General features: G+C 41.5%; 2 protein-coding genes across 4 annotated transcripts in view; both read left to right on the forward strand.

Moving 5' to 3' along the window:
- The window catches only part of tagapb (T cell activation RhoGTPase activating protein b), a 34,666-nt gene that overhangs the window by 1,334 nt on the left and 19,086 nt on the right, over positions 1 to 14,246 (forward strand). Inside the window, exons 1-6 of one of the 3 annotated variants that reach the window (XM_061753955.1) lie at positions 1 to 1,673; positions 1,761 to 1,884; positions 3,137 to 3,430; positions 4,231 to 4,562; positions 12,244 to 12,363; positions 13,891 to 13,976. The exon at positions 1 to 1,673 is cut by the window's left edge and continues 1,333 nt beyond it. In XM_061753955.1, coding sequence (XP_061609939.1) covers positions 1,671 to 1,673; positions 1,761 to 1,884; positions 3,137 to 3,430; positions 4,231 to 4,562; positions 12,244 to 12,363; positions 13,891 to 13,976 — 959 coding nt within the window. In that variant the 5' untranslated portion in view covers positions 1 to 1,670. Of the gene's footprint in view, positions 1,885 to 2,731; positions 3,431 to 4,230; positions 4,563 to 12,243; positions 12,364 to 13,890; positions 13,977 to 14,246 lie in introns of all 3 variants that reach the window. The other 2 variants (XM_061753956.1, XM_061753954.1) reach the window with 2 other exon arrangements.
- Positions 4,570 to 9,714, forward strand: opn8c (opsin 8, group member c). Its single transcript, XM_061753957.1, has one exon. It carries the CDS (start codon positions 7,135 to 7,137, stop codon positions 7,669 to 7,671), a length of 537 nt encoding a protein of 178 aa, XP_061609941.1. The 5' UTR covers positions 4,570 to 7,134; the 3' UTR covers positions 7,672 to 9,714.

Below are 14,246 nucleotides of genomic sequence, written 5' to 3' on the forward strand. Positions count from 1 at the left end.
TGCTTAAGTACTGGCATTGGTGCATCCCTAATTTTTATGCTAGTTTGGAGGCGACTTAAAGGACAATGCCACTATTTAAAGGGGACCTATGGGTTATATGACATTGTTGGTTCAGTTTTAAATGTAGTTGCAAATTGTTGATGTAAATGTACAGTAACATAACATACAGGTCCTACCTGTAAGATAAACGTTTTTTATTATACTGTCACGTCCATATGGTGATAGTTTGTCATGTGGTTGACAATTTTAGTAGAGAAATGTAAGAGTTTCTGCCCCCATTCCCTGCAGGCTCCTGGAAGATGGCCAATCAGATGAAAGTGGGCTTTTTGGGGAGGGAAGGCCTTGAAAAATACTCTACTAAATCTACTTCTTTCCCCTCACAGAAAGAAGGTGTGTGTGCGCGTGTGTATATGTATGTATATATATATATATATATATATATATATATATATATATATGCACACTATATTCTACAGTATATTAAGAGGTATAAAATTCAATAGTAATGCACTGCTGGAACTGTTCAATCTTCACTGTAGTGCTGTCATTGTGCAGGATCAGGAACTTGTTAAAAAAAAAAAAAAAAAAAAAAAAGACGACTAAAGCGTTTTCCAGATTTCCTCTCATTAAGATGTATTATGAAGTAGTGAAACAAGAAAATAAACACTTGGTCGTACTGAGAAGTAAACTTTACTACCTGTTCTTGCTCATACGCTTTTCTCGCCAAGTAGATTTTTTTGTTTTTCCCCCTCTGTTCATTATAGACACACCTCGAGCATAGGAACCACATCTTGATGCATTTTTTGAAAGGGTTGTTTTCACCTGTCTTTTCTTTTTAACTTCAAATATTTTAGTTCCGGTTTCTCTGTTGCCTTCCTGTCAGTACAGCATTCCAACGTCTATGATGTTTAAACAAACTCTTTTGGGGTGTGATCGGTTGGAACCTGTTTTGTAATCGCAGATAGATTTTTTTCCGAGGTTTCTTCATTAAATAAAGTCCACTCTATCTTTCTACTCCAAGCATAAAGCACCCTTGTCTTTTTACTCCTAGCAGTTGTAGTACACGATAGTGTTCACAAGATGGTGACATGATTTCTACTGTGTGCTGTACTCTGTACTTGACCTATCACTGTCCTGTTGAGTACCAGTCGAATCTATTTATGCAGAGAGGCCGTTAAAGACTTGTTGGTATTGTGGAATTTGGTTTTAACAGTAAATTTTCTGCATGCTGTGCGTGTTTGAATGCTATTTTATTTCCTTGAGTGGGAATGCAATTTTGTTGCACTTTGTTGATTTTGACTACTATGTGCCCTGCATTTCCGCTAAACTGGAGTGTCAACATCTCTGTTGACAAAACTACCAGCACACCCGCCAGCCTAGTGAAGATAAGCGGTACAGAGAATGGATTGATGGTTACTTGACCCTATTCAGCCACACGATGAAACGTCAAGTCGCTTTGATGCAGTGCACCACAGTACTAAATATATTTTACACCAATGTGTAATCAAAAATCTGCTCTATATATAGCCATCATTGTTGCATTAGTACAAGTAACTTTGCCAAAAGGCCATCTCATGAAGTGTCTAGTGGGTGTTACTTTTACAATTGGCAATTAGGGTACCTCACAGATTTTCCCACCTGCATGCGGTTCGTCTGGACGCACGGTTGCCATGGTAACATGTTTTCCGTCTTGGAAGAAATCCCGCGCTGATAAAGGTGACATATATATGGGGTTTGTTCTTGCTCTGTCTTGTTTCCAGCGACAGGAGACGTTTGAACAGATGCCCCTGAACTACACTTCGGAGAACCGGACCAACTCTTTGTTCGCGTCCAAGCTGAGCGCCGCTGCTGACATTTGCGTGGGACTTGCCATCCTCTCCGTGGGTATGTACACCACTGTCTCTCTCTAAATAATAATAATAATAACAATAATTTAAAAAAATTATTATTATTTAGTGTTAAAAGGCTCCCAAAAATCTAAAACTGCTTTTTAAACTTACTCTTAAAGCAATTTATATTATATTTGATACTGTTCAGTATATCATTGCTTTTTTATTATCATGATTATTATAATAGTTGATTGAGAAGAATATAAACGTTTGTTTTCACAATTAGCCAATACGAATTCATACTGTTGTACACCACATCAAACTACAACCATAATAATGAACATATTGTAAAATTCATAAGTGCCAACCAAACTTGTACATTATCTTTGTGATAATAATGAATGAATATTTGACAGCGAGTGGATCAGATATAATTTATATTGTATTTTGTAAGTGGTCATCATGTACAATACAGTGATAAGAAATGGGAAGCAAACAAAATAACACTAGCATTTCATATTAATCAGTGTCTTTTCATGGCAAAATGTTTTTTTTAAGAAGTCATTATTACTTAATTGATTATTACCATCGAAAGCTCTCTTTTTTTGTGTGGGTGGAGCATATAGCAAGCTCAAATTGTGACATTTTGATTAACACTCTTTCTCAACTAAACACAATAAAGGGTTTAAATATCCATCATCAGTCCTAGTAGCCTTTTATCAGGAGCCCTTACCTAAGTTGAAATGGCTCCCACATTTTATATTATGCTGCAATTTGTTTCATTTCATCATTGAAGAAAGGTAGTGAATGCTAATCATAATGAAAAAGTTACAATTAAATATATATAAGAAAAGATCATATAATATTTTCCTTCCATCCATTTTCTATTGCTCCTCATTCAGGTTGTGTGTGAGCTGACTTTGGGCAAGAGGCATGAAAAAACAGGTCCACCCTATATTGGTCACCAGCCAATTGCAGAGATAATTTTTGAAAAAAAAAAAAAAAAGTTTAAAGTACTACATTACCAGTACATTTATGGGGCAAAAAACAAGCAAACAGAATTTCATAGTATTTTGATGAGTCCTCAAAAGTTAACAGTATTTTCTATTTCATGCTTAAAATTGTTTTGTGTATTTGTATTTAAAAATGTGTTTTAGTGAGTTTTAAGTAAAGTTAGCTGGAATAGGCTCCAGCACATTCATGACCTTAATGAGGGCCCATCAATCCAACCACATAGAAAATGGACAGATGGACGACATTGCCCCTGTAAAAAAATCAGTAATTGTCCTTGGATTCCGGTTGCACAGTGTTCCTGTCAATAATGGGCAACGGCATGGTTCTGGTGATCTGCTATCGCCGCCGCAAGAAGATGGTGGGCACCGAGCTGCTGTGCGTCAACCTGGCTGTGGTGGACTTTCTGTGCTGCATCTGCTTCTACCCGCTCTCCATCCTGTCATCCTTCCACCATGCGTGGCTGGGGGAAAACGTCACGTGCATCTACTATGGCCTGGGCTGCTACATCTTTGGCCTGTGCGGCATGTTCACCATCGCCGCCATCAGCATCATCCGCTACTTAAAGACGTGCTACAGCTTGGTTTATGGTGGGTTTTGGCTAGATACCACTTAATAAAAATGCTATGACCTTCACAGGTATACATGGTGAACTAGTGGTTTGCACTCCCTTGTCATAGCCGAAAGGGTCTGGGGTTGAATGAAAATAAAATCTATATAATAAAGTTAAAAAAAAAAGACTGTCATATTTGTTAAAACAGTCATTATAATGTGACAGTAGTACATGATTAAAGATATGTGAAAAAAAAATCCTCATCTTGTCCCTCTAATTTGATATACAAGAAACCACCATGTGTGTGGAAAAACAACCAATCCGAGACAGAAGGTGTGACTGACAGGTGTCAATCATTTGTCTCGCACACGCAGGGACACTCATCGTGGGGACCCCCCTGGGGCCTCGTGCTGACCTGTTGCCTTGTTACACCGGAAAAATACCTTATTCATAAGGGAGGGTTACTACAGTCTAACAAAATGTTGTGTTTGAAGTTTTGTTTTTCTTTGGGGATGTGCCCGTGAGGAGTGTGCCAGCAAGTGCACGACAAAACTATGTAAGTTCTCAATTTTGCAAATATTCACTCATTTTGAATTCGATGCCTGCAACACATTTGACGCAGGCTGTCACGTCGTTAGTTTTCCCCTCACGCTTCCGTCTTCATGCACTCATGGCCGACAACGAGGCACTCTAAAGCCGCCGCGCGCCAGCTCAACATCCCAGTTGAGTCCCAGTGAGTGTAAATGGTTGTTTGTCTCTGTGCTCTGCCATTGGCTGGCGACTCTAAAGTAAATGGATGGATGGATCTTTTAATAGACTACGTGTTTCTTCCTGCAGCTGTGTGGCTGGAGAGCGGCAATATCAGAATGGTGTGCTGTGTTATCTGGCTAGTGGCTGCAGTGTGGTCCAGCTTCCCTCTCTTTGGTTGGGGCGAGTATGTCCCTGAGCCCTACGGACTGTCCTGCACCGTCGCCTGGCGAGGCTACCACACCTCAGCCAAGGACGCCTTCTACGTCATCTGCTCCTTCGTGTGCTTTACGCTACTTCCTGTCCTGCTCATCGTGATGTCCCATTGCCAGATCCTCTACAAGGTGTCCCGCTTCTCCTATTCGCTGTCGGCGCGAGGCATCCATAACAACCTGCGGCATGCTGAAAAACGATTGTCTATGGTGAGCTGTGGACTGTTTGTTCTGTGTTGTTGTTTACCCTGTGAACTTGTTTCTTGTCAGTGCTATGCTAGGTCCACTTTTCATTTTATCTTAATGCAGTGGGAGTTTTGATATGAAATGGGGTGGCACTTGGGTGTGCTACATAGAAGGAAAATTATTGTACAGTGGTGTCTTGATGTACAAGTATAAAGGATGCCAGCTCACGCTGTACGAATATACATTAGCAAAACCTCACTCCTCGAAGACTTCAAAAGTGTGTGCTGGCCGCCGGGTTCGCTGACAACAAATCTTCAGTGGGGCTGGTGAACCGCCCTGGATCTCTTGGTGTGGGTGGTGTCCTGTCGATCGGGTCGTTCTGAGTTGGGCCCCTGGGCCCACCTTCCCCTTTTGGCTGGTGGGGTGAGGTACTATGTCCCCATTGTGCTGGCACAGCAATCCCAGGGCACCTCTGTCAGTTATTGTGCATGCAAGATGGTGTCACTTTACTTGCATGTGTTTGCAGAGACACACCCGTGGGACTTAGTTGCTTGGTGTGGGGCCACTTCTGAATTGCTATAAACAACTTTCATGACCTTACGAACGTCTTGGGTTGTCCCCTCACTAGCACTCCGTTTTGACAGATGTTAAGAACACTCACCACACTCCAGTTGCACAGCCGGGTCAACTACCCTTATCCTGCTCTCTTCTCTTCCTGTCCTGACCTGTCCTATCCTACATTGTCCTGTTCTCCTCTCACAGGGTGTAGCACTACTGTCCCGTACAAAACCCTAATCCAATGTGACATTGTAGTGTGCATATAATGCTTTTTTTAGCTAATGTCCTGTCTTTCTTGTCTATTTTCTGTCCTCTCCATTTTCTTTTGTGCCACTCCCCTTCAAAACCTTGTTCTGTCCGACTGAAAATTTCAGTATCCATCATAATACATTAACACAAACAGTGGAGTAGCTCATGTAGACAGATAATTATGAATGCTTTATTATTATTATCATAGTCAAGATTTTTGAGAAAATTCTTTTTAATCAACTCAGCAATTTCTTGAACTGAAATGGACTTTTTGACAAATTTCAATCAGGTTTCCAAACTCATCACAGTACAGAATCTGCTCTTATCAATGTGCTAAATGATATAAGTTTGAATACTGACTCGGGAAAGGTGTCAATTCTGGTCTTGTTGGACCTCAGTGCGGCTTTTCATACGGTAGATCATAATATACTGCTGAACAAGTTGGAAACGTGTTTAGGACTAAATGGAACAGTCCTTAAATGGTTCAGGTCCTACCTGGAGGGAAAGGAGTTATTTTGTAACCATTGGAAGTGTTCAATCGAATGGCAATGACCTATGGGGTCCCTCAAGGGACAGTTCTTGGACCCCTCCTATTCAGCCTGTATATGCTACCCCTGGGTCAAATTCTTCAGAACTTTAATTTTGACTATCATAGCTATGCAGATGACACATAGTTATATCCAGCAGTGTCTCCAGATGACTACAGTTCAATTGAGGTGTTGTGTCACTGTCTAAAACAGATAAATAACTGGATGAGCCGAAATTGTCTCTAAACCGCAACAAAACTGAGATAATTATTTTTGGCAATAAAGAAAATAGGATTGCTGTTAGTAAATACCTGGAGTCACTCTCTTTAAAAACCAAAGACCAAGTCCGAAACCTTGGTGTTCTGATAGATTCCGACCTGACTTTCAACAGTCATATCAAATCAATTACTAAAACTCCCTTCTACCATCTGAAGAACATATACAGGGTGAAAATCTTGCACGTGTTAAGCAGACCAGGAGAAGCTCATCCATGCTTTTATCTCAAGTAGACTTGACTATTGTAATGGTCTTCTGACTGGACTCCCTAAAAAGAGCATTAAACAGCTGCAGCTCATTCAGAATGCTGCAGCTCAGGTTCTGACCAGAGCAAAGAGGTCAGAACTTATTACTCGAATTCTAAAGTCCTTACACTGGCTTCCAGTCAGCTTTAGAATAGATTTTAAAGTTCTGTGATTGGCTGGCGACCAGTTCAGGGTGTACCCCGCCTCTCGCCCGAAGATAGCTCGGATAGGCTCCACCACGCTCGCGGCCCTTGTGACGATAAAGCGGTGCAGAAAATGGATGGATGGATGGATTACTCAATGTTTTATAAAGTACAATAAAACACAAAGGTTTTGACTCTGCATAACTGAATTACAGACCCTGTAAATCTACTGTATGTGCCATTTCCACTACTGACTACATTACAGAAGTCTCAAATAAAAATTCCAACTATTCAAAATATAACTACGCCTAGTCAGAAAGACGACGTTGATTTCTACAATATTTATTCCAGTTAAACTCAGCTTTTGAACATATTTTCACCTTGTGTGCCGCCACATGACAGCACACATGACGGCAGCTAAGTGAATTGTGAAAAGGCATTTTGGGGGCCACAAATAAGCAGCCCGCTATACGTTACTTTCCATGGGGCATAATTGTAGATTAATAGTGACAAAAGCTAGAAATTATGTCATTTGTTGTAAAGAAGCCTTCATTATTTCTAAAGTCATTTTCTTTTATTTATCAATTTCTTCCCCCAGATGTTTTTCTGTATAAGTGTTGGCTTTATCATTGCCTGGACGCCGTACGCCGTCGTTTCCTTCCTTTTCATATTCCACAAGGAGAACCAGTACATGGCTCCAGAGGGCTTCGTTTTCCCCGCCCTCTTTGCCAAAAGTTCCCACATCTACAACCCCTTCATTTACTTCTACTTCAACAAGACATTCCAGAAGGAGCTCCAGTCCCTGTTGGTCTCTTTCTGTCCCAAAATGGGGGGGAATCGGGTGGGCGTCCAGGTCGCTCCGAGCCACCTGGCTCCCGAGCCCATCTATATCCAGCTCCAGGAGAGAGGTTACATCCGCGAGGCCTTTGTTTTATCTAAGGATCAGACACGGAGCAAGAGCAAGAGTAAGAGCACGAGCAAGAGCACAGGCAAAGGATCTGAAGGTACCAGCAGTGACCATGTGCAAGCAAGACTGCTGAACACCTGCTGGGGGTCCTCACCAATGAACGCCCAAATCATCTTGAAAAAGCAAACTACCAGCAATTCTTTGCCAGCCTCTGTGAGCTCTCTTTAGACAAGGCTACTGCCCAGCTCATTATTATTATCATTATTATTAGCGCCAATGAATTGTATAGAGCCAGGCAGTGAATTCATTAGCAAACATTCACATTGTCGTCTCGCATTCCCTATAAAAGGTGCACTGTTACTTTGTTGAGGGTTTGTGGTTAAACAAGTTTGTACCCCAATTAAAAGATATTGTTATGTTCTGTGGTGTATTAAGTAACGTTAGGGGTTATTGTTCCTTGGTTAATTTCTCTTTTTTGTGTCTCAACAGGCGGCACGGTGAGTGACTGGTTAGAGCGTCTGCCTCACAGTTCTGAGGACCGGGGTTCAATCCCCGGCCCCGCCTGTGTGGAGTTTGCATGTTCTCCCTGTGCCTGCGTGGGTTTTCTCCGGGCACTCCGGTTTCCTCCCACATCCCAAAAACATGCATGCCAGGTTAATTGACGACTCTAAATTGCCCGTAGGTGTGAATGTGATTGCGAATGGTTGTTTGTTTGTATGTGCCCTGCGATTGGCTGGCAACCAGTTCAGGGTGTACCCCGCCTCCTGCCCGATGATAGCTGGGATAGGCTCCAGCACGGGCGCGACCCTAGTGAGGAGCAGCGGCTCATAAAATGGATGGATGGATCGATGTGTTTCAACACAGCAATTCACACTCAAGGCCGCTGCAATTTTTAGTTAGGGATATACAGTAAACCCCTCGTTATTCGCTTGTGGATTGGAGAAAGGGAATAGGATAGGGAAACATTCTTACAAAATGAACAATTTGCGAATTTTTTTTGTGCATGGAAAGAAAGACATTGAGCATTGATTTCATGGCTTTGCCAGAAATGCGCAAATGTATATATTTTTTTTGCTCACTGCTTGTTTTCAATGGATATGAGGGTTGCAATGATTTGCTGTATTGTATTAGGCAGCACCATTATTATTATTTTTTTCTTCATTTTGTCGCAGAGGATATAATTTCATTGAACTATAACAATGCTAAGAGAAATACCAATGTTAAGTATTGCTCGACAACATCAAACCTTACAGTACTAGCCCTGAACTTTGTGTATACAGTACAGTACGAGGATATACGTACTGTATTTTACTGTTCCCTCCTTGCGTCCCCAAAAATTATAAGTGAATGATGTGTAAATGTATGAAAAAACAACAACTATTGCACTCATTTCTTCAGATGGCAAGTGCACATATTTATATTAAATTATTAAATATGTATTCTCTGGCAGGTGTAGTCAGAAATGTATGTTTTTGTTGTAACGTGTGACTTTGATAAGTCTTTGAGTATGAAATAATTGAGTGTTAACCACCTGCAAGCATGTCAGATATATACAGTATGTAAGTCAATTAAAAATAATACATCCTTTAAAAATTGACACACAAGTGTGGACAATACTGTTCTTTGAAGTTTTTGTGTTGTGCTTGTATCAGTCTTTACAGGCTGTGGTTGCATACTACCTACACTATTGTTCTTTTTTTGATATACTAATCTTCAATGTATTTATTTAATCTTTTTATATTTACATATGCTACTGATTCTAATTTTGTGACATGAGGGAGATAGTTTCAAATAAATCAATATACAAATCCAGCATCTGCAAAAATTGTATTAAGTGTTGTGTCGCCAACTTATTGTGCACACATGCACTCACACACAAACACACACACACATACCATTTATGATTCCCTCTACCATACCATTATGTGCAATTATTACATTACCATGGCGGGATGGTGGAAACTGGTTAAAACATCTGCTTCACAGTTCTGAGGACCCGGGTTCAAATCCGTCCTTGCCTGTGTGGAGTTTGCATGTTCTTCCGGTGCCCGCGTGGGTTCCCTCCGGGCACTCCGGTTTCCTCCCACATACCCAAAACATGCATGGTAGGTTAATTAAACACTCTAAATAGCCCGTCGGTGTGAATGTCATGTTAGTGTGAATGGTTGTTTGTTTATATGTGCCCTGCGAATGGCTGGTGACCAGTTCAGGGTGTACCCCCCCTCTCACCTGAAGATAGCTGGGATAGGCTCCAGCACGCCCGCCACCCTAGTGAGGATAAGCGGTATGGAAAATGGATGGATGGATTATAGTGTCATTTAACTTTACAAAGCGTAGAGTATTGAGTATTTATGTTTCTATATGTCACTACACTTACTCATAATAATCACATTATGAGTAGTCATGCATCCATTTTCTATTCCGCGCATCTTACTGGGTAGCGTGTGAGCTCACACTCACATTTACAAGGGCAATTCAGTCTGCAATTAATCTCAGAAGCATGTTTTTGTAATGTCAGAGAATGTCATAGTACCCTGAAAACTCACACAAGCGCGGTCAGAACATGCAAAGTCCACACAGCTGGAGCCAGAAGTCGAACCCATAACAGAACTGTGACGCGCATGTCCTAAACATTATTTCACTGTGCCACAATTAGTAATCAGAGAACATCATGGGTCATGTCTTATTTTACAGGTTTTAAAACCCGCCTTAAAAACCATTTGAATTTCTTGGCTTTCAATACATCATAACACGCAGCACTTGTTTTGTATGTTTTTCACTTTGTAAGTTGTTTTACTGTTTTTTAAATTACAGTATGTTCAACTGTCTAATGTTGGATTTTTACAGTAAAAAATGTACAGCATCTTGTTTCAGTTGCAGTTCCAGCCATCCATCCGTCCATTTTCTTCCGCTTATCTGAGGCCGGGTCGAGGGGGCAGTAGCTTTAGCAGGGACGCCCAGACTTCCCTCTCCCCAGCCACTTCATTCAGCTCTTCCGGGGCGATCCCAAGGCATTCTGACATAGTCTCTCCAGCGTGTCCTGGATCGTCCCCGGGGTCTCCTCCCGGTGGGACGTGCCCGGAACACCTCACCAGGGAGGCGTCCTGGAGGCATCTTAATCAGATGCCCCAGCCACCTCATCTGGCTCCTCTCAATGCAGAGGAGCAGCGGATCTAAACTGAGAGCCTCCCGGATGACCGACCTTCTCATCCTATCTCTAAGGGAGAGCCCGGACACTCTGCGGAGGAAACTCATTTTGGTCGCTTGTATCCGGGATCTCGTTCTTTCGGTCACGACCCATCGCTCATGACCATAGGTGAGGGTAGGAACGTAGATCGACGGGTAAATTGAGAGCTTCGTCTTTCGGCTTAGCTCCTTCTTCACCACAACGGACCGATACAAAGTCCGCATCACTGCAGACGTTGCACCGATCCGCCTGTCGATTTCTTTTTTCCCTTTCCTTTCTGTTTTTTTTTTTAAATTTTCTTATTTTTTTAAGTGCTCTATAAATAAAATTGAGCTGCGTTGTGTTGAGTCTGGGACAGTACCGAATGATGCTCTTTGGTCTTTTGGGACTTCTCTCCACATGTCAGCATTTGCTGCCCCAGGTCCTGCAAGCCCATCGTGCCGATACAGCAGCCTACAGAGATGATATGGTAACGGGAAAGTCACCACAGGCACAGAAGGCCCTGCAGTTCCGCTGACAACCAGGTTTGACAGAAAATCCGACGAAGCTGGCTTTCATTGAGACGAACTGCCTGGGGCACACCATCGGGCAAGGTCTCGGAAAGCCCCAAGAGGCCAAACTCGAGGTCATTCAGAGCTGGCCAAGACTAACCAATAAACAAGTCAGATCATTCTTGGGTCTTGCCAAGTACTACAGACGATTCATTCCTAACTTTGCAATGGTAGCTGCCTCTCTCACAGAATTGAAGACCAAGAGACAAGTTTGGAGATTATTCTTTTGACAATACATAGCTAGAAAATGAGAAAAATAAACACACATGCTAATGACAGCTTACCCTGTTGATGTACATTGATGTATAAAAATACTTTGCAGTCTCCGCTTAGCTGCAACGGTCCATTTTCTTGCTGCCCTCAGCCTTGTCTTGAATGAAATCAGTCTCCTAGTTGTGACCAACAGACACACATTGAGAAGGAGACCATTGTTCTCCACCGTTGTTGATTGTTGCTTTTTTCTGAGTGATGTGTCCAATGTGGAGTGGAATTAAGGGGATATGGCCCTTATTGCCTTATTATATTAACAGAATTAAAAAAATAAATCCTATCCTATAAGTATCCCATCTGACTTTGACGATTCTGAGGATTCTGATTCAGTGATTGACTGGCAACCAGTCCAGGGTGTGTAGTTTGTCTTTCGCCCAAAGTCAGTTGGGATTGGCTCCTGCTCTCCTGAATACGAATACAAAAAGCGGTATAGAAAATGGATGGATGGACCTGACATTGTTAGCTTTTAATCAGGGCCACATGGTGATCTCATTACGTGAGAACGCTGCACCAATGGAGCGGAATAGCACCTACGTACATGTATCCATGGGGGAAGAGAAGTTGGGATGGCGGGTGAAGGGGGGGCAACTGGGATCAGACTGGCACCATAGGACTGGGTCAAGCCCACCCCCACTGTCATCTTTTTTGTGTCAGCCGGGCCTCCATTGTTACTGTCCTAACCCTCATTAGCACCAGTCAGGGGGAGTTTGGGGAATCTCTTTGGTAATTGCTCATTTCCAACACTGGCCTTGAACTGAACACTCCTTTCCCTTCCACTTGCACGGTGTCAAGAAACCCCACAGCACAGCGGGAGGAAGCTCCCCACGAGACGCCAGCATGGATTCTTCGTATTGCGGAGGCATCGCGACGAGGAGAGGAAGCTACGACGAAGCTGGAACCTCTCTGCGTCCTGTGAGTATTGTTCTGCTTGCCACTCATGTGGGGAAAACAAGTTATTAAGTAATTACAGATGAAGGTTTGACATCAGATCAGTTCTCTGGAAATTGAAAACATGATGGTGAATTGGGGAAACACAATCCAGATGCAAACAAACAACAATTCTAGCTCTGCATACAAAGACACCACTGAAGTAAGGTTGCACTTGCCAGGTTGGAAATGAATTCAATCCTGAATTATGGAAGTGAACTAGAGTAAAATGTGTTCGAACATCTCAAATAATCAGCCTTAATCTTAGACGCTGTATGTCAATTAACTGCGTTGTTTGGAGACACTGATTTTCTGCCAATTAGCATTAGACTTGCCTACGAAGTTCTGACGGGTCTGGTTAGCTCGACTCACATTTCTGAGGTTTGGGCTTTGAATTTTGGCTGAGTCCTTCCTTTGTGGAGTTTGCATTTTGTCGCTGTGCTTGCCTGATAGGGTAACCTGCCTCACTCCGAAAGTCAGCTGGAATGAGCTCCAGCTCACCCGCTAACCTAATGAGGGCGTTATATAAAATGGTTGGATGAATAATCCTTTTATGCCTTTGAAATACAGTAATCCCCCGCTATATCGTGGCTCACGCTTAGCGGTCTCGCTATATCGCAGATTTTTTTGTTATTGCAGTTGTTACTCTATTTTTTTTTTCTAATTTTCTCTCTCAATATATTTTATGGTTAAATGTGTTATTGTTTTCAAAGTGTGCTTAGAAAAAATAAGTGCCATGAATTCGATAAAAACGTGTAGGGTGTACAATATTTTAGTGGTACGAGTAATCAATTAATTGAGTACTCCTCGATTGTCAAATTAATCAAGAATTTTTGATAATCGATTAATCGTTTAAAAATCATGTTTAACTTGAAATTGTCCAAATACTCTGAATTTCAGCCTATCAACAGTAAATATTAATAATAATATTTATGATAGTAATAAACCAGGCTGATTATCTTTGTGTTTGATAAAATAAGACATTTGCAAACATCTTTTTTTACTTTGGAAAGCAATGATCAACATTTTTGCCAATTTTCCACAGACCAAACCGGTAACTGAATCATAATCATTATGACTGTGCATTTTCTGCACTTTCAATTACAAAATAATGTCTCATTTTTGAATAAAGGTATGGAAATTTAAAAAAGAAAAACTGAATCAGATTAATTGAAAAATAAACAACAGATTAGTCAATTATTAAATTGTAAAATTTGTCCTGTAAAAGCAATGGCCTCCACCATAATAAAAGCTATAGAGCTAATAGAATCACAGATTGCCTATAAGATAACTCCTACTAAATGATTTGATGTTGTTTTGTGAGTATAACAAGTGTTGTTGGCCTAAAAAACAAACAAAACAAGGTCAGGTGGAATCAGCTCCAGCTCACCTGTGACCCTGAACGGGATCAGCGGTAGCAAAGGGCTGAATAATTAATGTTGGGAGGTAAATGTAAAACCATGTTATATTACTTTTAATAAAGCTGTAAAATTCTGTTTTTGTTACTTGCAGCACTTCCGAAATATGGCTCAGAGACGTCGCTCTGCCCCGTCATTGGTTTTGGGGAAGGCTTTGGGCATGCCGTGGTCTCCAATCAGGTTAGTATTACAACACCAAAACTATAACTACTACTAAACGGTCAGAGCAAGTGCCGTCCGACACAGTAAGTTTGGCAACTGGAGATGTTGAATCGCAAAATATGTCATAACATATACTACATAATAGACAATGACATTCACACAGATGACTCAGTGATGTTCATCTTTTTTCAACATCAAATGATTAGTACAACAAAAGGCATCATATTAAAATCCTATGAGACAGACGGCATTTTTACATCAATTGATTGAAGAACTGTTTCTTTGCTT

The sequence above is a fragment of the Phyllopteryx taeniolatus genome, chromosome 18 (genome assembly GCF_024500385.1).
Source record: "Phyllopteryx taeniolatus isolate TA_2022b chromosome 18, UOR_Ptae_1.2, whole genome shotgun sequence".
In the NCBI taxonomy this organism is placed as follows: Eukaryota; Metazoa; Chordata; class Actinopteri; order Syngnathiformes; family Syngnathidae; genus Phyllopteryx; species Phyllopteryx taeniolatus.

Excerpts from the sequence above, each read along its gene's own strand:
- opn8c (XM_061753957.1), top strand. The coding sequence starts at position 7,135 with ATGTTTTTCTGTATAAGTGTTGGCTTTATCATTGCCTGGACGCCGTAC.